The sequence below is a fragment of the Acomys russatus genome, chromosome 9, assembly GCF_903995435.1.
Source record: "Acomys russatus chromosome 9, mAcoRus1.1, whole genome shotgun sequence".
Lineage (NCBI taxonomy): Eukaryota > Metazoa > Chordata > Mammalia > Rodentia > Muridae > Acomys > Acomys russatus.
The window spans coordinates 65981088-66008941 of record NC_067145.1 but is presented as its reverse complement, the minus strand read 5'-3'; the positions used below and the strand labels follow the sequence as shown (position 1 = coordinate 66008941).

At 41.1% G+C, this 27854-nt stretch overlaps 1 protein-coding gene across 1 annotated transcript in view; it reads left to right on the top strand.

Moving 5' to 3' along the window:
* Positions 1 to 27854, top strand: part of Ryr2 (ryanodine receptor 2) — a 561576-nt gene that overhangs the window by 207639 nt on the left and 326083 nt on the right. Inside the window, 3 exon segments of the mRNA XM_051151477.1 lie at positions 9424 to 9444; positions 21977 to 21991; positions 27209 to 27283. Of these exon segments, the coding sequence (XP_051007434.1) occupies positions 9424 to 9444; positions 21977 to 21991; positions 27209 to 27283 (111 nt within the window).

The following is a 27854-nucleotide window of genomic DNA, read 5'->3' as shown; positions in this document are numbered from 1 at the left end:
TAATTCTGTCATTTGAAATTATATGTTAAGGGGCTCGAGATGGCCTAGCAGTTAAGAGCACTGGCTGCTCTTGCAGAGAATCTAGGTTTGGTTCCTTGCAGCCACATGGTGGCTAATGACTACCTGTAACTCCAGTTTCTGGGGATCCATTCCCCACTTCTGGTGTATGTGGGTACCAAGCACATATGTGGTACACAGACCTATGTACAGGCATAAAAGTTAATATATTTTTAGAAGAAAATACATACTAAAGTAAAAAAAAGTGTGTGGGAAGATGGCTCAGCCCTTAAGAAAGTATGGTACTAGTCCTTCCAGAGGACCCTCACTTCGGTTCCCAGCATCCATACCATGTCACTCATAACTACCTATGACTCCAGCTCATGGAGATCTGACCTTTGGACCTTGCTGAGCATCTGAACTCACAAGCACATACCCACACATATATATTTGTTTAAAAAGATTAGTGCAAATGGAGAATTGAAAGGTTTCTTGGTGGCCGTTATGACCAGTGTTTAAGGAAAGTACACTGGAAAGCCTGCTGCTGTGCTTCCAATAACAGAGTTGCAATAAGAATTAGTATCTTTCCTTTCAGGGAAAAAGCTCATGTTGAACTTGAACTGTGTTAAGTACTAAAGTTCCTGTGTAAGTGTTTGGATTGGTATTTGTTTGTTTGTTTTTTGTTTTGTTTTCTTTTTTAGCTCTGTGTTCACTGATAGTTTGGTCACTTAATAAATATTAGGTATCTCAGAGTCCACATATAATTCATAGCAGTTTACTGGAAAAGAAACTTACAAACCCAAGCAATGTTTCCATTCTTCCTCATGTGAATCAGACTCTTCAGGAAACAACTGGAAATGGAAAAAGCCACTAGTAAGTTGACCAGTGTTGTAACTTTGGGGATAAAAATTTTAAAAGTCTCAAAACTTTTTAAAAAATATTTTTTAAATGTTAAAATGTTGACACTTAAAAATGACTAATTTAGAATTCACTAACTCTAATAAGAGGTATTAAATTAACATAAGGAATATGCTTCAGAGACAATGGAAATTTCCAAGGTAGCTAGGGATGTGGAGCCAGAATTCCTGAGCAAAAGAAATACACTTAGCACTTCCAGAAACTTGCAATTTAAAATATATGTGTTACAGGGCATTAGAGTTGGCTCAGGAGTTAAGAATGGTGGCTGCAGTTAGTGATGTTATTTCTTGCCTTAGTTTCTGTTTCAAAGACCTATCCTTTAGTGAAAGTCAGGTGTTGAAGTCTCCCACTATTAAAGTGTGGGATGGATCTAACAGATATTTACAGAACTTTTCACCCAAACAAAAAGGATTATACCTTCTTCTCGCCACCCCATGGAACCTTCTCCAAAATTGATCACATAGTAGGTCACAAAGCAAGCCTCAACAAATACAAGAAGATTGAAATAATACTTCAACAACAATAGAAACAACAAAAAGCCTACATATACATGGACACTAAACAACTCTCTACTTAATGACACCTGAGTCAGGGAAGAAATAAAGAAAGAAATTAAGAACTTCCTGAAATTCAATGAAAATGAAGGAATAACATACCCAAATTTGTGGGATACATTGAAAGCGGTGCTAAGAGGAAAATTCATAGCACTAAGTCCCTTTATAAAGAAATTGGAAACATCCCACAAAAGCAACTTAATGACACATCTGTAAGCCCTAGGGAAAAAAAAAAGAAGCAGAAACACGAAGGGGAGTAGACATCTGGAAATCATCAAACTCAGGGCTGAAGTCAATAAATTAGAAACAAAGAGAACAATTCAAAAAATCAACAAAACCAGGAGCTGGTTCTTTGATAAAATCAACAAGATAGACCAACTGTTAGCCAAACTAATGAAAGGCAGAAAGACACTATCCAAATCAACAAAATCAGTGATGAAAAGGGAGACATAACAACTGACACTGAAGAAATACAAAGAATCATAAGATCCTACTTTAAAGGCCTATATGCCACAAAATTTGAAAATCTAAGGGAAATGGACAATTTTCTTGATCAATTCTACTTGCCAAAATTGAATCAAGATCAGATAAACAAATTAAATAGTCCTATTTCTCTTATAGAAATAGAAGCAATCATTAATTTCTCCCAACCAAAAACGCCTAGGGCAGAATTCTACCAGTCCTTCAAAGAAGAGCTAATACTGATACTCTTCAAGCTACTCCAAAAGATCGAAATGGATGGAACATTACCAAATTCATTCTATGAACCACAGTCATGTTGATACCTAAACCCCACAAAGATCCAAAAAAAAAAAAAAGAGAATTTCAGGCCAATTTCTCTTATGAACATTGAAGCAAAAATACTCAATAAAATACTCTCAAAACAAATACAAGAACACATCAAAGATATCATTCACCATGACCAAGTAGGCTTCATTCCAGGCATGCAGGGATGGTTTAATGTACAGAAGTCCTTCAATGTAATCCACCATATAAACAAACTAAAAAGAAAAAAACCACATTATCATCTCCTTAGATGCAGAAAAGGCATTTGACAAAATCCAACACCCATTCATATTTAAAGTTTTGGAGAAATGGGGAATACAGGTACATACCTAAACATAATAAAGGCTATATACAGCAAGCCAATAGCCAACATCAGATTAAATGGAGAGATACTCAAGGAAATTCCTCTAAAATTGGGGAACAGACAAGGCTGCCCACTTTCTCTATATCTCTTCAATATAGTTCTTGAAGTTCTAGCCAGAGCAATAAGACAAAAAAGGAGATCAACGGGATCCAAATGGGAAAGGAAGAAGTCAAATTATCCCTATTTGCAGATGATATATAGTGTACATAAGTGACCCTCAAAATTCCACCAGAGGACTCCTACAGCTGATAAACACCTTCAGCAAATTGGCTGGATACAAAATTAACTCAGAAAAGTCAGTAGCCTTCCTATAAGCAAATGAAAAACATGCAGAGGAAGAAATTAGGATAACTACACCCTTCACGATAGCCACAAGCAATATAAAATATCTAGGAGTAACTCTAACCAAGCAAGTGAAGGACTTGTTTGAAAAAAACTTTAAATCTCTGAAGAAAGAGATTGAAGATAACATCAGAAGATGGAGGAATCTCCCTTGTTTGTGGATTGGGACAATTAACATAGTAAAATTGGCTATTTTACCAAAAGAAATTTACAGATTCAATGCAATCCCTATCAAAATATCTACACAGTCTTTTAAAGACATTGATAGATTAATTCTCAACTTCATATGGAAAAACAAAAAACCAGAATAGCTAAAACAATCCTATACAATAAAAGATCCTCAGGAGGCATCTCCATACCCAATCTCAAGCTGTACTATAGAGCAATAGTAATTAAAACAGCATGGTACTGGCACAGCAATAGGCTGGTTGATCAATGGAATCAAATCTAAGACCCAGAAATGAATCCACACACATATGGTCACTTCATTTTTGACAAAGAAGCCAAATCCATTCAATGTAAAAAGAATGGCATCTTCAACAAATGGTGCTGGTCTAACTGAATATCTACATGTAGAACAATTCAATTAGACCCACATTTGTCACCATGCACAAAACTCAAATCCAAGTGGATTAAAGATCTCAGCATAAAACCAGAGACACTAAATCGGTTAAAAGAAAAAGCGGGGAAGAGCCTGGAACACATTGGCACAGGAGACAACTTCCTGAACAGAACACCAACAGTCCAGGCCTTAAGGTCAACAATTAATAAACGGGACCTCGTGAGACTGAGAAGCTTCTGTAAGGCAGGAGACACTGTCAACAGAACAAAGTGACAACCTACAGACTGGGGAAAGATCTTCACCAACCCTACATCAGACAAAGGGCTAATATGCAAATTACATAAAGAACTTAAGAAATTAAACATCATCAAACCAAATAACCCAATTGAGAAATTGGGCTCAGAACTAAACAGTATTCTCAACAGAGGAATATCAAATGGTTGGGAAACACTTAAAGAAATGTTCAACATCTTTAGTCATCAGAGAAATGCAAATCAAAACAACTCTGAGATTCCATCTTACACCCATGAGAGTGGATAAGATAAAAAATTCAAGTGACACCACATGCTGGCGAGGATGTGGAGAAAGAGGAAGACTCCTTCATTGCTGGTGGGAATGCAAACTTATACAACCACTTTGGAAATCTGGCGCTCTCTCAGAAAATTGGGAATAGGGCTTTCTCAAGACCCAGCTATTCCACTCCTTGGATACCCAGAAAATGATCCACCACCCAACAAGGACAAATGTTCAACCATGTTCATAGCAGCCTTATTCACAATAGCCAGAACCTGGAAACAGCCTAAATGTCCCTCAGTTGAGGAATGAATAAAAAAACTGTGGTACATTTACACCATGGAATACTACTCAGCTTTTAAAAACAAGGAAATCCTGAAATTTGTGGACAAATGGATGGAGCTAGAAACAATCATACTGAGTGAGTTAACCCAGAAACAGGAAGACTCACATGGTATATACTCACTTATAACTGGACACTAGGCATGTCCCATGAAAGTCTTCATTTACCAGGAGATTGGTATAGATGTGAGGACATCCCTCTCGGACTCTAGATGAGAGAAATATAGGAGATGAGGAAATAGAAGGACCCAGAGGGCCGTAGAAACCTACAAGAAGAATGTGATGGGTAGATCGGGGACCAGTGGAGTCTGCTCAAACTATTGCACTAACCAAGGACAATACAAGTAGTAAACATCGAACCCCTACTCTGATCTAGCCAATAGACAGGACATTCTCCACAGTTATGTGGAGAGTGAGGACTGACTCTGACATGAACTCTGGTGCCCCATCTTTAACTACCTCCTCTTGGTGGGGAGGCCTGGTGGCACTCAAAGAAAGAATAAGCAGGCTACCAAGATGAGACTTGATAGCCTATGACCATATAGTGGGGGAGGAGGTCCCCCTCTGTCATAGACCTCAGGGAGGGGAATAGGGTGAAAGCGGGAGGAAGGGAGGAACAGGAGGATACAAGTGATGGGATAACAATGGAGTTGTAATCTGAATAAATTTAAAATAAAAAATAATTAAAAAAAAACAGTGGTTGCTCATGCAGGAGATGTGAGTTCATTCCTAGCACTGGTGTAGTAGCAAACACAGGGACCTGCTATAGGCATCTGCATACATGTGTGCACACAAACTCATACGTGTACACACCTATGCACATAAGTAAAAATCATAAATAAATACCCACTCTTGGAATTAGTAATAAGTTAACACAAAAAAAGTGTAAGGATATAAAACTGCTCTTTATGGAACATGCTAAAGTCACTCAGTTTTACTAGAGTGTTAGGTACCATCAATGCCTGAGTAACCTTTAGGATGGAAAAGACTAGTGTTCTCAGCAGCCTTCAGAGGAAATGAAACAAAAAAATTCAACTAACATAAAAAAGGAGAGTGAGAAGAAAAGAAATAAGGACATAGTGGGATTTAATCTGTTCCGAATTTAGTTTATGGTGATGGCTTCTGCTCTCTAAATATGACAAAATGCATCTGATGATTGTGTGCTTTCACAGGCAAATTATGAAATGTAAGTTGTTCCAATCTTTCCCCCTCTCTTCTCCCAGCCCCTTCTCTCCTCACCCCTCCTCTCCTCTCTGCTCCTTCCTCTTTTCTCTCCCTTCCTTTTCTCTTCTCTTTCCTTACCTTTCCTTCCTACTCTCTGGGGTATAGTTGCTGGGTTAAAGGAGGAGAGTCAATCTAAGGTCTGTGCACATTAATAGACAGGCACTCTTCTGTTGAGACAGAACCCTAACCCTCTAAGTTACATTTCAGAAACAATTTGACAATAAAAATACCATGATAAATATAGTGCAGCAATAAAGCTAAATGTAAGTGAATAGAATTTTCTGGCTTAAATTCACGAATAGAGCTAAGGAGGCTGAACAGACAGGAGGACCAAGTCCTACTTTGTCTGTTGCTCGACAGATACATGCTATTGGCCATATTAAATTACAGGAAAAATAAAATCAGTGGTCTGGACAGTGTGTCTGCGTGGCTGGAGTAGTGAAGTTACTGCCTGAAAAAGAATAGGGTGGCAGCCAGTATGGAAATAAAGATGGACATTTCATTGTAAGGGCACAGTCAATTTGTGAGTCAAATACAATGATGACACATTTGTCTGAATCTGACAATAGAGTTTACACACTTATCAAGTCAAAATAGGCACAGTGATAAGGAAAACCTTACCATTAGCCACTGGTATAAGAACACAACGGTCACAGTAACTGTTAGTGTGCACCACGCAGGAGACGTGCCCCATTTGCAGGAAGCTCCCAGATACCCTAACTCTTCGTGGGGAGAGTGCCTGTGTCAGTCTTGTGACTTCCTAAGTTTTGTAAGTTGCACTAGCTTTCTGAGTGTTTAGAACCTCATTCTTCCCTCAAGGAGATATTTGAATGGGAGAAATAACTATACATCACCATCTCAAACCAGGCGGGGCATAGACGCTCCCTGAAAGCAGCAGAGGCAGACGGTGCTAAGGGTGTGGACTCTCCATAATTTTGTGCTTTGATTTGTAATTAAAATGTAAGTGCAAAATAGAGATGGTATATGAAGGATCTGTTTTCATTTAAGGATATAATTTCAGCATAAGTTATTTTTGTGTTAGGCTGTGTCTTCTGATAGATCAGGCTGGCATTTAAAGGACTATTTCTTGTAAGGGATTATTTTGGGAGGATTATTTTAAAAATGAGGTTGCTCTTTTTATGAGTGTTCATAAAGTGAAGTATTTGGTATAATCTGCTACAAATATTATTTATCTTCATAACATGATAGAATTGATATATTTCTTTAGCTTCCACATGACTGGGGTTAGGGTTGTAGCTTAGTTGCTAGAATGCTTGCCCAGTGTGTGCAAAGCCCTGGATTCCGTTCAACCCTTGGGAAATGGAGCAGGAGGATTAAAAATTCAAGGTCACCTTCAGCTATTAAGGGAAGTAAGTCTTAGCTACAGAATTTGTGTAAAGAGTAAGCAAAACAATAAGAATGAGAAAAGAAACCAACCATCCGCCCCCCCACAATCATATAAGGTCTTACAAAAATGTTCATTTTTCACCTATGTTTTTATGAAACTGATTGAGTTTTTGGAGATTTTTCTTTTGTATGTATGAATTTATTTTTATTAGTCTCATGAAAATTTTTTTCTGACCCATTATCTATAGGAATTGTAAAAAAGTGACTCATGCTGACTTTGAAGGGAGCTGTGCCATGAAATCTCTCTGGCTGGCTTATGTGTGCTTACAGCCCTGTGGTCCTTGTCTTGTGTGTCTAGCTGACCGTTCATTGCCTAGCAGTTGCTGTTGCTAAGCATCTCTGGGTATTTGGAGAGATGGTGGGTCGTGTTGTTCTCACCAACTCCTGCCGTGTAATTAGTAAAACTCCTGTAGCTGATGGCACTTAACTATGGCTTGAGTCTCAAGGCTGTCTCTGACAAATCCTACAGTGTTTATCTTTGCTCTGGCGTGTATAAGCCTGCGTGCTGTGTGAATGACTGGCATTTAAATGTGAACATGATGACATCATAATTTTGATAACTGTTTATATTATTAAAATATAGCAATTAAATTTTTCTCATAAATATGCAAAGAAATAATTGTTTAAAAATATTTTTTTTCAGCAGGGTGAGGTGATACACTCCTGTAATCCCAGCACTCAGGGAGGCAGAGGCAGGCAGATCTCTCTGAGTTCGAGGCCAGCCTGGTCTACAAAGCAAGTCCAGGACAGCCAAGGCTACACAGAAAAACCTGGTCTCTAAAAACAAGACTTTTTTTTTCTTGTAAGAATACAAATATAAGATTTGTCTATTTGAGGCAGGACAGTCTGTGACAACTGGGCCACATTTTTCTTTCATTGTTAGCTTACCCAGAATTGGGCTTTGTTCTGACAGTTTTCAAACAAAATTCCCTTATTGTTTTTCTCTCCTCCTCCCATCCCCCCCCCACCACCTGTGCCCTTGCATCCCTGGGAAGCCCTTTTCACTTTCATGGCACTTTGGAGTTTTTCCCTCTTGCCTTTTTGCTTTCATTTACTCTAGATCTAAAGAAACGGATTCACCTTTAGAATTGTCCAATATTTCAAATGAATACTTGGAATTTACATGACAGTAAACACATGCAGTGAGCACTGGGCATCCTGTTCAATGAGGAGTTTCTTCTCAAATAATTAAAGTACAAGAGAGTGAGTCATCTTAGAGCAGGAGCCAGTGGCAGCTAAACACACCCCCAGACAGCCAGGATGCTCTGTGCTAGAGATCTTTGGCATTCATAAGGGCTTCATTTTAGTTGATTTTTCTTTCTATTTACTATTTTTTGTTTGTTTGGAGCCAAGATCTCACTATGTAGTTCTGGCTGGCCTGGAATTCACTACGTAGACCAGAATGGCCTCAGACTCACTGAGCTTGCCTGCCTCTGCCTCCTGAGTCCTGGGATTAAAGGACTGTGCCACATGCTCAGTCTTAATACCTTTTTATAACATTTAATAAATGTTGCTTACAAGACATGGAGATACTTAGCCACACCCTGGATTTCTTCTTAAAGGGCTTTAGCTTTTTATCTGATTGATGACATTTTCTAAGGAGAAAGAGAGCTAAATTAATTCATACACGAAGAGTATGAAGTAAGCATCAGTTTTCACAGGACACAAATCCTGCATTCTGTTCTAGGGTAAGTGGTAGAGATTTCCTTTTAGAGTTGAGTGTGCCCCTTCATAATGGGATCCAAGAACATTCTAAAAGGCATCTTGTTAACATGTGGTTTTGCTTTTGTTCTTTGCCCATTGAAGGTATAATACCCATGTCACTTCTTTTACTTTTAAAGAGTTGCCCTATGATTAGAATACCATGCATTCGCTAATAAGAACACTTTACATCAATCTGATTGTCATGTCAGAATTACTTGACAAAGTATGCCTTTTTTTCCCATTGTGAAATTTTATGTAATGCTCAAAAGAATGAGGTAAGAGAAGTTTTGCTTTCAATGTTGTAAGGGAAGCCACCGTGAGGACTGTGTCTGCAGATTGTTACTGCTCTTTGTAATTAAGTGGAGCAGGGTGAGGGGGGACAGGTCCTTACCATCAAGATGGTGGATGGTGGTTGCGAATTCTATCTCAGCTCCACTCACCCTTTAAGTGCATAAGGCTGCCTTCTGGACCTGTTTCATTTTTAGCAGAATACCTGTGGGATTGCTTTGTTAACTGAGATTGTTTTTGTTTACTGGGGTGAATTGCTGATACTGGAAAGTTTGAACACTGTTGTGTGTTCTTTAAAGTGGGAAGTAGGTTTTGGGTCAGGGGTCACATTTCAGTTGATTTAAGACAGCCATCCAAAGCATTGTTAGGAACTTCTGTTTTGTTTTTATTTTTTAATTTCTTTTGGCTTTTTCCTTCCACAGCAGGTTGATGTGGAAAAATGGGTATGTGTTTCCCTGCATTTACAAAGGACTTGCGATTGAAAAGCGCATGCTCGCTGCTGCCTCTGAGCTTTTTAATTTTGCTTATTAGCACAGCTTCTTTTAGTGTTTGAACTAACTGCCTGGCTACAATGAATACATTTTACACATCACCAGTTAGAACCTTTTGTGTCTCTGAATTATTGTCACCTTCTTCAGAGTCCCTCAAAGGACTCTCCACTCCCAAACCAGATTGGTTTATATAATTTGCTTTAATTATACAAATGCTAGTGAGTCTCTGGCCATAGGAGGGTTTGTTACTACTATTTAATATGTCCTGTTAAACAAAAGTGAATGTTCCATCTCAAAAATGCTGCAGTGCAGTCTTACTATTGTTCCAGATATTATAGAATAAATTCAAGGCTTTTCCTGTATTGGTGTGATCTTGAAAAATGAAGGTGAAATGCAAATGGCTTTGCCATATGGAAAGAGTAGTAATAGGTGTCCAGAGGCGAAATCTGAGGTCCATACTGTTAGCAGTTTGTGTCCTGGTACAATGGCATTGGTATTGTTTCTTCATCTGTTAGGAAAAACTGGTAAGGAAAGAAAAGAAAGAAGGAAATAAGGTGTGGTTAACAGGGAGGAGAAAAAGAAGGGCTGAGGATCAGTTTAGATCAATCTACCAAAATATCCAGGTCCCTTCAAGGTTTCGTGGAGATCAATCACAGCAGGATTTACATCCACACTGACTTTGTCTGCAGGTACAAACAAACGACAGCTTCCCTCAGTGTTTTGCTTTAACTTGCTTTCAACTTCATAGGAGTCTCTTGAGACAGACTGAAGTTGCTACTCTATTTTACCATCGCCATCCGTTCCTTATCTTGGGCTTGGTTCCCTTAGTCTGTGTCTTGGGGCTCAGCTCTTTCGATCTTGGGATCTGCTTCTTTTAATACAGTGTATGGCATTCCCTTTCCTCCCCGACCACACACATCATTCAGGGGCCTTCTAAAGTGTCCATGTGGATGTTTGCATTTCTTCCTCCCTTTGACCCTCCTTTGACCACTTATATCTGAGCAATTTCTTTCTTTCTTTCTTTCTTTCTTTCTTTCTTTCTTTTTTTTTTTTGTGAAGGAATAAGTTTTATTTGGATTACTTATAGGATCAGAAATGACTAAAAGACCCAAGGCCCACACCAGCATGGGTGACATCCCACAAATCTAGGGGTCTGGAGCACAGTGCTGAGGAAGTGAAACAGGTTAGGGTGTCCTTTCTGAGAGCCTATCTGAGCAGTTTCTAATGATGAAACTTACTGTTTCCATGGTGATGACATCCATATGGAAGTTGTCCATCCATATGGAAGTCTTTGTGTACTTCCATATTGTAGTCCTAGGAAAATTTAAGTACACCATATCTTAAACTATTGGTGTCTGTCTGTCTGTCTGTCTGTCTGTCTGTCTGTCTGTCTGTCTCTCTCTCTCTCTCTCTCTCTCTCTCTCTCTCTGTAGTTTAAAATTGTACACCTTCCTCCATGACAAGAGTTAAAAATCTGATCGATGCTCTAACTTTTGGGCTACCGACTCTTGTGTTTCTAAGCACAGCTATGGTGCCTCCCTGTTTAACCCCTATTCCCTTGATATTAGCATTTAAAAACATTTCTGTTTCTGTGTGTATCTACACCCTTCATTTCCACTGCAGCATTTCTGTGCTATATCAAGTCCGATGCATTCTTCAATATCCACTCAAGCCACTCTTAATTTTTTTGAAAGTCAACTATGGGAAATATATAGAGAGACATATAAACAAACTCACCCGCCCCTCACTGTTTGAAAATGTTTGCAGTCATTGATTTGTGTGCTCATTTGCTTTTCATCTGCTTCACCAGCTCATATGTTTCTTCTTTCTCCATAATAATTTCTCATCTTAAAATTGACTCTCTGCTATGATTTTCATGTTAGAAATTGCTTACTAGTTATAAGGCGGCCGTGGAAACACCATTGAACTGAACATCGCAGGCTTTGTTTGGCCGCTGGCCAGTTTGGTAGTCTCTTCTTGTCCCTGAATGTTAACATGCAGTCGGGGTTAACACACTCTTGCTGAGACGTGCATTCATTCAGAAACAGCCTCTATAGAATCAGCATAGTCCAGACTGTCATGACCACTTTGTTCGACATTTCTATATAATTTAAATCTCACCCATTGGCCATTTGAACTTTGAAATTCTACTGTGACAGACATACTGGAAAGGCAGTTGGAAATATCTCAGCTCCCTGGTGTGGTGTGGCTCTGTTCCTGGGGAGAAGTGAACAAACATCTGTTCACCTCAGGTAGAGGAATGACGACAGACTGAAATGAGGATGCTATCGAAGTCCAAGTTGGTCAGCCAGGGAGCTTTATTGAGTTATTTAGGGGAGCAAAAATGACTCAAAGACATGCATTACCAAAAGCCCATCCCAGCATGGGTGACAGCTCCAGAAAAGCTGGAAACCCCAGAAGATAATAAATAGCCAGCAGGCAGCTCCACAGGCTAGAGAGGCTCTTCCAGGCAGCTCAACTGATATGAGAGTGAATCCCAGCGAGCCTTACTGCTGATATATGCTTTGGGTGGGAGAGGCCTAGGGAATCTGGTCAGTTTTAGGAACTTCCTAAAGGCTTTGAGTTGTTTACTCCTGAGTTTTAAGGTGTTTCTCTGCAGGATGAAAGGTTTCACCTCCCTTTAGGGAATTCTTCCTTTTAATCAGCTTCGCCTGCAGGATGGAAATCGCTATACACAACTAGGATCTGCTCGCATTGCTCTGTGGGGTGCATCATTTTGTGCCCCTTGTGTCTGACTAGAATGGCCTGACTCATATTCACAGATATAGTGTGCCGAGGTCCTTTCCGTCACACCAGTTCCATCGTGGCAGTCGTCATGATGCTCCACTGTGCGGAGAAATTTCTACATCTCTAAAGCTTTGTTTAGTTAGGGACCCCAGAGTATGGGAAGTAGATCCTGCCGTGCCCTGTCAGGGTTTCAGGAACCTGTTCTGTATCCTTTCCATATGCGGTGGGAAGAGAAGAGCTCAAGGTTGCCTGGCAGGCTTCTGACTCCAGAGTCACTTAACTTATCAGGACCTCGTTTGGTATCTGGGGAGCTTCCATTACGGATATTGACTCTCCTGCTGCAGCCTGATGCATCTACTCTGTCTGATCTGGGTGATCACCTTCTCTTAGTGTCTCCCAGGGTAGTCTTAGGCTAGATCTACCCAGGCTGCCCCAGTTGTTTGTGGGCAATGTGGTCCCTTCCTAGATGCCGCTCCATAGGAGCTATATGTATCCTTTCAGCCTTTGGTCTTCAGGAATCACTAGTCTACTGGCTTCCAGCTCCTGGGGACCTTGATCCTCACGAGGCTTGTGGTGAGGGCATTGTGAAGCTTATGAAGGGAGGCAAGACTCCCAGCCTAATGGCCCCTCTTTCTAAGAAGCCACCATCTTGGCTTGTTGTCCACTGACAGCCTGCTGAGTGGGTGGATGGAAGCAGCTGGACTCTCACCCTGCTTCTTTGGCACGCGGCTTGCTAGTCGGCAGTGTGGTGTGTGCCATTGCTGCTGTCTGACATGGGTTCCCTATCTTTACGTGTGCTTCACTGGCTTCCATAAGATACATTCAGCAAGCCAGATAAAGCCCTACGGAACCTCATAAAACTTAAACATAAACATATTCATATGTACAGATAATGCATATATATGGCATAGGACATTAAAATGGTCCCTCTGGATTTTCTTGTACTATACATCTAGATAGCTTCATCGAGAGTCAAACTCCCCTTCTCTATCTCTGTCCTTTCTTCTCCCTGTCTTGTTCCTTTCTTCCCTTCCTCTCTATTCTTCTCTCCTCCCTTTTGTCTTGCCTCCTTCCCTCCTCTCCTCTCTCCATCCCTCTCCTTCCTCTCTCTGGACTGTCTTTCCCCTGTACTCTTTTTCTTCCTTTCACTCTCTTCTTCCTTCTCCCCTTCCCTCCTTCATCCTCTCTTTCCTCCTCTCTCTTTCTCTTTCTCTTTTTCTTCATCCCTCCTTCTTTACATCTCTATCTCCTTTTCTTCTTCTCCTCTTCTCTCCCTTATTTCTCTTTCACCCTTTCTCTTCCCATCCTCTTTCCCCCACCTCTTCTTTCTTTCTTCTTCTTTTTATTCTCCTCTCTTCTCTTTCCTTTCCTCTTCTCCTCTTCTCCCTTTCTCTCCTTCCTCTTGTCTTGCCTCTTCTCTTCACCTCTTTCCTCTGTCAACTTCTTCTTTTCTCTCTTTTTCCTCTCCTGCCTCTGTCACTCCTCGGCTCCCTTCTTATTCTTATTCCCTTCATTCTTTTCTGCCTCTCTTTTCCCTCCCTCCCTCAACTTCCTCTTTCCCTTCACTAACGTATTTGTTAAAAAATCCACTGAATTATGAAATGTAACTTCACATTTTATGAAGGCTATTTGTGAGTCTTGGTGTAAAGACTATTTAACTATTCTTTCCACCCACCCTATTCTACTCTGGCCTTTCCCTAACCTTGGTATCAATTTCCAACAAGAAAGCCTATGATTTCAAGTTATGGGAGGGGATAAAAAGAGAAAGACACATACTGAAATTGTCATATATGCTACATTATTTGTAGGCCAACTGACTCCTTCCACTTAATTCTTAAAAATTCATAATGTTGTTATAGCTATTATATTAAGAAATAATTTAAGATGTTTCGTAGCTTCACAACATAATTCATTCCATACCAACTATCATATGAGGGTATGTGAAAAATCTTATCAAGGCTCATTCATGCCCAAAGTGTATAAAGAGTCCCATCTGTTGAGGTAGATGATTATTAGTTTGTTTCATATCAAGAAAAAAATCTCTTTTGAGACAAGCTGGAAAAAGAAAAATGCTCCAGATAGCTACTGACTTCATAGCTCAGGCATTCCTGTTTACTGTGATGTACACACGTGTCACTGAGGCAGAATGACAGGGCTAACTCTAGTTACCAGCACCATTTATTTCCTTCTGAAGCAGAACTAGATAATTACGGGAACGTATATCTGTCAACCCTATTTCACTTAGAAGCAAAAACAGTGCATTTAAATACTGTCTGTACCAAGTTATTGATAGGTTGAAAAAGACAACAGTTGACACACATCTGCTTCAAAATATGCTGCATTCTTTTAAAGCATACCCACACATGTGTGCTTAAACAGTTGACAGTAAGTGATACCGAGTGCTCATGACCTGCGCAGTGAAAGAGTGCATCTGTGGGGGGTGTGCTGGGTGTAATTGTCCTTGTTGGGTTGAAGACTGGGCCCTGTTCTGACGCTCTTTCTATTTATAGTCACTATGCCCTTCTCATCATCAGGCTTAGATATTTTCAGAAGGAACCAGAAAGTCAACCATGCAAACAAAATATGCTCATCGTAAGAACAGTAGTTGGTATTTCCCACAAAATAATGCATCTACACATGCTATTCTGTAGTATACCAGGGGTAAGCTTTGAGCTTGGGATTACTCATGTTAGACTACGTTTATACTCTAAAACGTATTGTGAGCATCATTAATTAAATACAGCTGCCAAAGCACCCAAACCTTTGATGATGAACTGCTTGTTCTCAATGTGGTGAAGCTGCCTCACTCATATGGGAGAAGTAGCAGATGGAACTGCGGTAAGATGTGTGGTAAGGTCCTCATATCCTACTACATGGAGAGACAGGATGCCACAGAGAGTGCATGTTCCTTGGTTGTCAACTCTCTGCCTAGACACCTTTTGGGGGGACATCTCCCAGTAAAACTTCACTTGAAGATTATAACAGATTCTTAGATAGAAGTAATAACTTAAAAATAATTGATTTACTTATTCAGTGTATGTACATGTGCGTGTGTGTGTGTGCATGTGTGTATGTGTGTATGCATGCATGTATGTGTGTGCATGTGTTTGTGTGTATGTGTGCACACATGTGTGTATCTGTGTGTGTGCATGCGTGTGTGTGTGTGTGTGTGTGTGTGTGTGTGTGTGTGTGTTTTGCTGGGTGACTAGCACCATAGTGCATCAATGGAGGTTAACTGATAGGAACAGTTTCTCCTCTTCTAACAGATAAATCCCAGGAATCAAACTTATTTCTGTATGATGCCTTCCTCCTAAGGGTCTAGGAATGCATCCATTTTCCTTTGCTGATTAAAGAATTAAGGGGCAGGAAAGAAGTATGATTGGAAATCTTGGGGAGTTCAAGTGGAGTCACCACTGATACCAGAGAAATGAAGGTCCACACTGGTGGGTTCTTAGTCTCACTATAAATGATATTAAGAGTGAAATTAAGCAGAAATTTTCAAAAATAAATTATTAGAACTTTAAAAATTCTCCAAGGCAAGCACACTGTGCCTTTGAAGCTGACTAAGAAGGTGAGTGCAGAAATGAGCCAACATGGAAGTTACCCATGTGGCAACAGGCAGCCACACAACAAGGAGAGGACCTTCACAACAGCAAGGGATCTAAGAGCCTTAGATAGTGCTAAAGAAAAGTCTCAAGGCAGGCAAGCCCTAAACCTCAAGACTTCCCCAGAAGAGGGGAATGGAGACAAGCGGGAAAGGGAGACTCTAGAGAGAGAGTGTATGTAAGGAGGCTCACACTCCAGGGAAAGCACACTTAGGCTCTGGCCAGCAGCAGAAAGAAAGAGAACAAGGGAATAACTGCACTTTCCTGAGTCAGGACTTAGAAAGGCAGGCAGGCCCAGCCAAGCATCATGGGAGGTGGTAGCAGTGCACTAGGGGTGATGTTGGGAAGGAGAATTCACCTTTCTCAGAGAAGCTGCCCCAACGAGCGTGTTCCTACCTAGACATAGAATCCATTCTTCCTTGTAACAGGCTTAGTGACAAGCACCACTCCTTGCTGAGACATCTCAATTATATTATATTAATTATATTATATTGTATCATAATTTATTTATTTACACCCCAGCTGCAGTTTTCCCTCCTTCCTCTCCTCCCAACCCCTTCCCGACCTCCCCTCCCCTGCACCCCATCCACTTCTCCTCCATTTCTCTTCAGAAAAGGTCAGGCCTCCCACTAATATCGAGTTACAGTAAAGACTAGGCACCTCCTCTGAGTTAAGGCAAGACAAAGCAACCCAGTAGGAAGAAAGGGTCCCCAAAGCAGGCAGCAGTGTTGGAGCCAGCCCCTGCTCCCACTGTTAGGAGTCCCACAAGAAGACCAAGGTACACAACTCTCATGTGCAGGGGCTTAGGTCAGTCCAGTGCGAGCTCCCTGGTTGGCGGTTGAGTCTCTGTGAGCCCCTGTGTGCCCAGGTTAGTTGATTCTGTGGGTTTTCTCATGTTGTCCTTGACCTCTTAGAATCCTTCGTGTATATGATGTATATGTACCACAGAATCCCACGTGGTCACATATGTATATATACACACACATATATGTATATATACATATACGTCTATGGGATTTATTGGAATGACTAACAGGCTACAGTCCAGCTAATTCAATGGCTGGCTGGAGGGGGCATGTCCCATGAAAGTCTTCACTTACCAGGAAACTGGGACAGAGGGGAGGACATCCTATTGGGACTCTAGATGAGAGAAGCAAGGGAGAATAGCAAAGTAGAAGGATGCAGAGGGTCCTAGAAACCTACAAGTAGAACATTATGATAGGCAGATTTGGGCCCAGGGGTCCCGCTCAAACTATGGCACCAGCCAAGGACAATTCAGGCCATAAACTTCAAACCCCTACCCAGATCTAGCCAATGCACAGGACATTCTCCACAGTTGAGTGGAGAGCAGGGTATGACTTTCACACGAACTCTGGTGCCTCATATTTGACCACGTCCTCTGGATGGGGAGACATGGTGGCACTCAGAGGAAGAATAGCAGGCTACCAAGAAGAGACTTGATACCCTATGAGCACATACAGGGGGAGGAGGTTCCCCTCAGTCACAGTCATAGGGGAGGGGAGTAGGGGAAAAATGGGAGGGAGGGAGGAATGGGAGGATACAAGGGATGGGATAACCACTGAGATGTAATATGAATAAATTAATGAAAAAAGAGGCAGAGCCAAGATTTGAACCTGAAAAAATAAAAAAATAAAAAGGGCAATACATACTATTTTTTTCTACATTAAAGTAACAGAAAAAAAAAAAAAAAAAAAAGAAATTTCAAGAATGCAGTAGTTGTTCAGTCCGTGAGGGTAGATGTCTCAGCTGCTCAGTATACATTGGGGTCTCAAATAAATAGACTTTAATGCCAGTAAAGGAATGGACTTGCCAGGAAGGCAAAAGCAAGCAGGCAAAGAGCAAAAGCTTTCTTCTTCCATGTCCTTATACAGGCTTCCAGCAGAGGCGTGACCCAGATTAGAACTGCATTAAAGTCTGGATTAGAGGCATATCTTCCCAGCTCAAAAGATCTCTAATAAAGGCATGTCTTCCTACCTCAAAGTTCCAGATTAGATGTGGCTCTTTCCATTTCAAATTAAGCAAAAAATCTCTCACAGGTGTGTCCTACATCCTTGGGTTTTAGTTCTAGATGCAGTCGACAACCAAGAAGAGCCACCATACCATTTCATGTTACTAAACTGAAATGTCAGTTAAAGGCAGCAAGGCTGAACTACAGGCTCTCAGCGTGGTGAAGGTGTTCCCTGAGTGACTGTTTCTTGCTTTCCACTGGGAACAAGACTGAGCATAATTTTGTGTTCTTCTGAACTGTTTGTTGTTGGCACAAACCATTGCTGTTTTACTTGTTTTCTCCTTGTAACCATTTATGTTTCCTATCTCCTGTGGCACTGGGTGGGCACAGAGGACTCTCCATTTGTTCAGCCATGTATGCAATGGTTGTCACCTCTGCCTGTGTTGGGAGGGTGTGCTGGCATCCTTCCTCCTATTTTCATGTTAGTGAAGGTGTGGGCAGACATGCGTCAGCTCTTGCTTTGTCTGGAGGGAGCTCCCCACCATCTGAACTATGAAATCGGAGGAAACTGAACTAACTGTAGATAGAGAGTGACTGCCGCACGCAGTTTTACACCAGAGAACTAGAACTTTGTGTTTCCGTGCTAATTGGTTAGGGCTACTATTGCCGTGATGAAACACCATGACCAAGAGCGACCTCAGGGAGAAAGGCTTTATTCCACTCTCCAGTGTCTAGAACAACTCATCATCAAAAGCAACGAGGGCAAGGCACCAAGAAGGGCAGAGACCTGATGGTAGGAGCTGATGCAGAGACCATGGAGGAGGGCTGCTTACTGACTTGCTCCCACAGAAAAGCTCACCAAGCTTTGAAGGCTCAATGGCGTTTCTAGTCCAAAGGTTCAAAGTCTTTCCACACCATCTGAGAACGTCTACAGTGTGTTCCTGCTGTAGTAGCCCTCATCATGGCCCCTGACTCAGCCATCTCTAGTGAAATGTTAGGTCATGTCCAGAGAAATTTTCACAAGTGAATTTAGTTTGGTTTATCTTTCATTCTATCTATTTTAAGCATAAACCCGTCTTCTCAGCACAGAGAGAGGATGTGTCTTCTAGGGTCTTTTGGTCTCAGTTGCCTTTCTTCCTTTCATGCCATGACATTCTCATTTTTAAAGGGTTTTTTTTTTCTTAGTTTATTTTGTTGTTGTTGCCTTTTTATCAGACCCAAGTAGTGTTCAGATGGAGATTAACCCAAATATATCCAATTTCTCTTGATTTAGTGCATTCTGCTTTTTCCCTTGCCCATAAGTGACCCCTTTGGAAGATATTCTAATGCCGTCATGTTGTTAATAGTTACCGTACAACTTAACCAAATTGTCCAAGAAAGTTTTAAAAAAGAAGGTTAATTTTGTTATAAGCTGTAGTCAGTCTTTCGTGCCCTTGGCTGTCCCAGGAAAGCTGTGGTGTGTGATTCACATGTGCTGACCTTCCTCACTCCACAGATGGACGTTGTCACTGTCACTCAGTTGTTCTATTCACTCCATGTGACTGTGCAGTCAGGTCTCTTGCTCCGTGTCTTACCCTTGATGCAGTACACAACCTGCATGTTCTGATGATCAGACCTGAGCAGCTCTGCTGGACACTTTGTAAAAAACACCTGCTGTCACTGTACTGTATAACTTAGGCAACTGCCACATCATATTGAGAATATTTTTTAAAGAAAAATTTCCAAACCTTAGCTCAATTAAAATCCACAGACAGTACCTGTCATAACCAGGTACCACAGAAAATGTTTTGCTAATTTTGTTTGTTTCTTCCAAGTATGACATGAAAATGATTTTCCCCCCATATCCTAATTGGGTGATATTTCCATTGCCCTATTTTCATTTTGAAGTCTGATCAGAAGCGACATGGGGAGGAAAGCTTCATTTTATACTTCCAGGTCATAGTCCGTCCATTAAGGCAGAACCATGGAAGCATGCTGAATGTTGGCTCATAGTTTCTCTCATGCTTACCTAGGTTTCTGTATACAGTACAGGACCACCTGCTTAGGGAATAGTGCTGCCCATAGTAGGCTGGGCTCTCCTGTATCGATTAACAATCAAGACAATCCTCACAGACATACCCACAGGCCAGTGTGACCCATGCAATTCCGCTGCTGAGGCTTTTTCTTTAAGATAACCCTAGGTGGCATCATGTTGACAATGAAGGCTAACGAGGACATCCAATATTGTCAGATAACATGAGGCGTATAGTTTTTGGTTTTGTGTGGAAAGTTTCCTGCTGCCATTTACCATTAATATCAGTTATATTTTTGTTACTAACTGCCTGAATTTTCTAAGTGAGGAATAAAAATTCTTTTTGTTTTTTATTGTTTGACAGTTTCATGTATTTATATATTTAAGTATATTTTACCCCAATTCCTCTTCCTTTCTCATAAACACACACACACACACACACACACACACACACACACACACACACGCACACACACACACACAATTTTTCTTCAAGACAGGGTTTCTCTGAGTAATAGCCTTGGCTGTCCTAGACTCACATTGTAGACCAGGCTGGCCTTGAACTCACAGAGATCTGCCTGCCTCTGCCTCCCAAGTGCTGGAATTGAAGGCGTGCACTGCCACGCCCGGCCCTTTGCTACCTTTCTTTCTTACTGACCTTTCTATATATCCTGTGTGTGGTTCATGAAATTTAACTAGATTTCCTTGACTGAGCATAAATGAGAGGTTCTTTATTGGGCCAAGGGCACTTACCCAGTGGCTACAGCACTGAATAAAATGACATCCTCCCCAACAACCACTAACTTACTGTCTGTATTCCTTCAGGGACAGGTGGGGCCACACAAATCCCTCTGTATCCATAATGAAATGTTGATGGATCCAGTTCTGTGCAAGCCTTGTGTAGAGGTCCACAGGTGCAGTGAGATTAGGAGTGTAATGGCTGTGTCATGTCCAGAAAGCATCTTTTTGTTTCACAACTTCCTCATCTTCTAGCTCTTGCACACTTTCCACCACATCACCACCAAGATCCCTGAGTTTTGGAGGCAGGTGTAGCACTGTTTGCCACCATCACTTATCCTCACCACTGTGGCCCATTTGGCTCTCTGTGTTACCTGCTGCCGGCGGCAGTAAGCTCCTGTGACGACAGCCTGGAGCAGCCCTAATCTCAGTGGTAAATCAGAACTAGGCAGGAATGAAAATTCTCTACAGCCTTTCCCTTGGAATTATAATATTGAAAATGAAAAACCACTCACAGTGGAATTTCCACTTATTTATACACATGTTTCTGTTTCTGTGTGTTTCAGGGAAGCAACTGTAATGTTTCCAAACATCTACACTGGAAAATGTTCCCTTAAACCTAATGGGGATATGTCTATGTTTTTTCTTAATATGTTTTAGACCTGTTCATAACAACTTACTTCAGCCCTAAGTTTGGAAGTCAAACATTTTCCCTTTTATTGAATGTTTATCATCTGTGTACCCTCCCAGAAACAAATCCAGGAAACTGGAGGGGCATCTAGTAAAAACTGGGAAAGATGAACATGCCATGTTTTGCAGAAGAGAAAAGACCTGTTACTGTGTATGAGAGAGGTGTTGTGTTGAGAGAAAAGGAGAGATATTTCGTGTGCCTCTCTCTGAAATGCACCTCTCACCATAGGCAGCATCTGTCTAAGAGATTGCTTCCTGTCCCCTGCATGAGGATACCTGGCTCCATGTTTTAGATCCTCTTAACCCATTTCTTCTTACCTACCAGCCTTACTAAAATTAGCTGGCTTGTCTTTTATCATTGCATTTATGCAAAAAGGAAGGGAATCAAGTGTTTTTTTTAAAAGCATTTTCAGAGAATAAATGAAGATTATGCTTCCTTCTCAGTGCTGGGATGTTATAAACTGAGTCGGGCATTTCAGCAGAGTGGCATGTTTTCACAGAAGACAGCTTAACTAATGTAAAGATTCCTTTGAAAGGACTTTGCTTGCTCTAGCATTTTTCTAGCATGTAGTTGAATGTAAGTTCTGTTGCAACGGCAGCGTGACTTTTCTGTTTATCATTGATATAGCTTCACTTAGAACAATGGAGTCTTGATAAATAAGATTTAAAACTTGAAGTGATCTGTATTTAATATTTTCTCTTTTTTCTCTTATGTCTCCACAGAAGTTCATGATGAAGGTGAGGTCTTGACCCTTTGCTGTGTCTGTTACAGTTCCTGTCTTAGTGTGGGTATTTGTGATAGGTCACACGTCTTAGTGTGGGTATATGTGATGGGTCACATGTCGTAATGTGGGTATATGTGATGGGTCACATGTCTTAGTGTCGCTATTTGTGATACTTCTTACAATTTAGGATGGTTATATGTAGTATTTCTTTTTCCTTTCTTCACCCCCCCCCCTCTCTCTCCAGGATTTCTATATGTATCCCTGGCTGTCCTGGAACACACTTTGTAGACCAGGATGGCCCCTCCTGCCTCTGTCTCCCAAGTGCTGGGATTAAAGGCTTGTGCCACCACACCCACCTATGTTGTTTCTTATGTACAGTCATAGGTAATACCCCATAAGCTTTAATATGGCTATATGTAATATTTTATAAGTTTTAGGATGGTTATATGAATTTTCTTTATGTTTGGGTCAACAATTTTTACATTACAAATCTTTACACTTTTAAAAAAATGAAATCAAATATTAAACCTTTAAATGTAAATCACCTGATTTGATGTTATAACTTAAACAACTTTTGACACTTGAGTAATAAGCACCAAATTAAGTTTAGTTAGTAATCTTGAGGAGTTTATTCCATTCAGTATGTTTAATTGCTACCCGATTCGAACGCTCATTCTGTGGGGACACTGGGTATTTGCCTTTGGAGAACAAGTGTGTGAATCTAACAGGAACTTCCATTGAGAAATTAGAAGACGCACCATGCTGGTTACCTTTCTGTTGCTGTGATAATTCACCATGACCAAGGTGACTTACAGAGGAGTTTGTTTTAGCTTATAGTTCCATAGAGTTAGAGTCCATCATGGCACGAAGACATGACAAGCAAGCAGCAGGCTTGGCCACAGGAGCAGGGACTTGGGAGGTCACATCTCAATTATAAGCATGAAGCAGAGAATTAATTGGAGTTAGGACGAGGCTGTATTCTCCAAGCTTGCCTCAAGTGGCATACTTCTTCCAGCAAGGCTACATGACTGAAACCAGGGGGGACCAGGTGTTTAAGTATCCTAGCCTTGGGGCATTTCTCATGCAAAGTACCAGGGGCACCAACAACTACCTTTGTTGTTCTACAAGTGAAAATAATTCAGCCCTATTTTATTTCTCAACCAAAGTAGAATTAGACATCCTTCCAGGGAGACATATGAAGAGATTAAAGCACATGGCTATGTCATTGAAGGAAGAAATTGGCTACAGAAAGAGGAAAATGAAGTTGGAAAAAGTTTTGTGTTTTCAGCCACATTATCCTATAACCTAAAACCTCTGAAACAATAAAGATATTTATTTGTATTCAGTTAATAAAGACTACTACAACTTGTAACCTGAAAGAACATCATTCTAAAAGATAGAAACTTTTAGAAACATGAATGGAAACTTTGGATATAGATTGAAAAGGAAAGAAAAGGAACAGTCATCTTGCCCATCCATTGAATGAGTTAGTTAAGGCCTTCATATCCATTGCAATCCCCAGGGCAGCTGCATTATGCCTTTTCCCAGGGTGACCCTGTTCACCAATAGGAAAGAACTGGAAAGTGTTGATCAGATGTCAGAGCCCAATATTTATTTCTTTGAAGCCACTGTTTATCAAAGATGTGGAGCATCTTCCAAAATATCATGTAACTCAGCGCTTATTTTTCAGTGGAAAACACTGGTGTATATGATAAGCAGAGGGTGCTGTGTGTTTTATTACATATATCATGACAAGGGTTGTGTAGATATAACAAGCATGAAAATATGAATATGTGTCATTTCCCTGCAGATATTAATGAACAGTGAGCTTGGGTTGAAAAATGCAGTTTTTCTTGCTGAATATGCATTGACTATTTTCATTGAATCATTTCCTGCTTACCTCAGCCCCTAAACAGCGCTGTATCCACAGGGGCATACAGTAATCAACCAAATAAGTCACCCTAGCTCCTTTGCAGGAGCTGATTGATAAAACTGTGTAGATAGAAAGAGGAGGTCAACCATTTACCTCCAGGCGTTATGCCTCAGTTATAGAATAGGGATCTGATTTCTGTTCAGCGCCGGACAGAGCTCATCACACTGGGTATTGAGGAAAGGTTCACTTCTCATGAGGTAGGCCGCATGCATGTGAAGCTTGAGACACTTGGCAGGAAGAGTGCTTGGACATGCTCAGTGTTTATTTTGTAATCCTAACTTATGGCCAGGTGGGCGTGTGCTTGTCGTGGGAGCCTGTTTGTGACTGCTGGTGCTAAGGGGCATGTGTTGGTGCTGCTGAAAGCCTGGTGGTTTGTTCTGGATACGTGTGGTCTCCACGCCAGCACAAGTGAGAGGCCAGCCGTTCACCGTCAGCTCGTTGTTATCTGCACACTGTTTGGCAAGGATGGCGAAGCCATGTGTCTTGTTAGGATGACTCTCGGTATTTTTGTGGGGTTCAGGACTAAAGGACTGCAGGACTGTCAAGAAATTCCTTGTAGCTAGATCTGACAGGTGTCTGGAAATGCCTGATCCCACCAGGCCCAGTGCCCCGTGTGTGGGCACTGCTCATTTTTGCCTCAGTTGTTCTGAGATAACAGGGAAGACTGGGCAGAGAGGCATTTATTTGGTTTTTTCCCCCCTTGAAACAACTGATTTTCCTTTGTTCCAGACGTTTAATATTTGTGCATATACTTAAATGCTTCTCCACCTAACTATCTGGACTCTCCTTGCTGTGTATAAAGTCTCCCACTGAAGTCATGGCTCTGTATCACAGACTTCTAGAGACACATGACAGCCTCACAGCAGTGTAGAAAAGTTTTAGCAAATCACATTTCCTTTCTTCTCCCATTCTCCTGCCTTTGTTTTCCTCACTCCCTTCATTTTTCTTTCTTCTCCTCTTTCCTCTCTTCCCCCAGTTCTCTCATGCCTCCTCTCCACTCCCCACTTGCCTTCCCTCTCTCTCCACTCCCCTCTTGCCTTACCCCCTTTCCCCTTCTTCTCTCCCCTACCTCCTCAGAATCACACCCTGGGCTTGCATGTGAGAACAACCTTCCCCACTCTACCACTGAGCTACTTTGCAGCTCTGATTTCTTTCTTTCTTTCTTTCTTTCTTTCTTTCTTTCTTTCTTTCTTTCTTTTTTATTCAAACAAAACCCTCATATAATGACAGCCTTGAATTAGGCTAGCAGGGTTTCTGCACAGAGAAGGAGTTCCCTGGGCTGGTATCACTCAACTTCTAAAGTGACATGGCATTTTACAGCCATATGTAAGATGTTTAGACATTTTATAATTAGTGACTCTAATGCCTTTAATTATCAATAATATAAAAGACAGATTAATAAGCCAGATAAATTGCAGTCATATATTTTAAAAACATGGCTCCTAAAAATCAACAGTGAAACATGAATACAGAATGAGCAATATTCATGTGTTGGTAAACCACTGTAATTGGCCTTTATTATTACTGTTCAGATTTCATATTTCTGTGGAATTTTTTGCCTGTAGTTTTGCCTTAAGTTTATGACAGAAATACCTCAAGTGCAGTAGTAGAAATCCAACTGATCCCTGTCTCACAAAAGATAAGAGATAGATAGGCCTCATGCCTATTTCTCTAAAGTAACATAAGTGTATTGAGTTCATATGCAAGTGTGGACACTGACACTTTAGGACACTTTAGTTTACAATATGATTGCCCTAGGTGGACATTTTTGTTTTTGCACAATTCTAGAAGTCTAAAGGACTCCGAATTCCCAGCAATACTAAATTTGTTTTATAATGACTTGTGAACCTTCACGAGGACTTTTTTCCCCCCTTAGATGACATTCAGTATCACTAAGATTTCATTTGAAAGTTTGGACATTTTTATCCACTTTTCTTTGCTGGATTTATTTGAGATTACTTTGTAAATATTAACTCTGCCACTCATCTCTGTGGGAATGAGGCCAGTCCCCTTCCCCCATAGAACTTGGGTAACCACTTGCATTACATTCCATTAATCATGGGCCCTCCCAAATTGCAAATCTTCAGTTTTTTAATTTAGATGGTTTGGACTTCCATTAAGAGATAAGGGTTGCAGGGCATAGTAGTGAAGGCCTTTAATCTCAGCATTCAGGAGGCAAAGCCTTGTCTAAGGGAGTCTAGGACAGCCAAAGCTAACACAGAGAGATCCTGTCTCAAAAAACCAAACCAAACAAAGAGATAAGGGTCACCCCAAATGAAAATGTCAACACCCTGCTTCTCCTCCTTCCTTAAGCACTGTAATTGAGATGGAGGCCCTTTGCCTTTGTACACACACACAGCTGCTTCTGTCGTGTGGAATGCCCCTCGCATGCAGGCTTTCACTTCACACATGTTTCTTATCTACTTACTATCCTCTTTACCTTTTCTCAGAGTTAGCACTGAACCAAAACCACTGACGCTGGGTTCTCAGTGTGGGGAAAGAGAGGCAGTTCTTGCCCGCAGAGTGAGGAAGCCCATGTACAGGTGCAGCTGAGAGCTGCAAAGGGTCAAGGGTGATGCTAGGGAACCTGGATGAGCCTCGCAGGGATCTGGCCAATGAACTGAGTTTGAATACATCGTTTATATGTCAGAGAAGACAACAGAGAGGGATTTGGCTCTCAGGACATATAACATGACATTTGGTGGGGGCAGGGGAAAGAAGTAGATATGTTTATCGTAGAGGACTGGCCTCTGCGTGTGTCCATCTCCATCCGTGATCCTTGGCACAGTGACCTCAAGTTTTCCAGTCGTTAAAGGCATTTGACTTATGCCCATGAGCAACAGAGAAGAATGAGGAGCTTTAAGCCCCAGAGATGATGTGACCAGTTTTGGGTTTTGCAAAACCTCATTTGTCAAATTAATACTTAGCTGATGCTTGCCATGTGTTGGGTACTTAGCAGGTATCTGGATACAAAGGTAACTAGGGTACCCTATCCAATGGAGCCACAGGAAGTGACTGAGTAGACCGAACAGTTAAAAGTTGTAACCATTACTCACCGGATCCCAGTTCGCCTATCCAGAGCGGGAGGGAGATGATGAGATGCTTGCTGCATGGCAGGTGCACTCCTCACAGCATCACGTGTACTGAAGGACTTGTTCCAGGGGCTTCGCTTTCCTGGTACTTTTGTCTCTTACTACTAAACTTCCCAGTGAAGACAGAAGAACACTTTATTGTCTTAGTTGTTTGATCATTCATGCTTCTTCTCCTCTCTACCCTTTCTCTCTCTCCTTTCCTCAGACGGCTCAAGGTGGAGGCCACCGAACACTTCTCTATGGACATGCCATATTGCTACGCCATTCATACAGTGGTATGGTGAGTGGACATCTTGTCTTCGTCTCTCATGCGGCCATGCTGATCGGGGTCAGACAGAATGTCGAGGGTTCCCTTTCAGCAATGAGAGAAATGAGTTTGAATAGCACTCCTGTTTAATACCTTTGTGCTCTGTTCAGTATTTCTCATTCATAAAATGAAGGCTAGATTCACACATACCAGGCATGAGTTCTATTTTAAATGCCTTTAATAGATTTTTTAATACACGTAACACATTTGATATGCAAATTTTAGGAAGAAGCAAGTATGAAAGCCAGATGTTAAATATTTCCTTTTTCTAATTTTGTTTTAAATTATTAATTTATAAATGCATTAAACTATCCAGCTCCAAGGGATCTGACACCTTTTTGCCTCCAAAGTTACCTTCATTCATGTTCACACACATATACATAATATAAGAAATAAAAATAAGCTAAATCATAAGATATCTTTCTGAAAAGTAAGATAAAATACTACCTGTGGTAATCCTCAGAGCCTCTTGTCTGTCACCTTGAGAGTGGATGCTTTGCAGTCAAGATGCAGAATGAGTCTCCAGGTCAGTTTGGTGCCACAG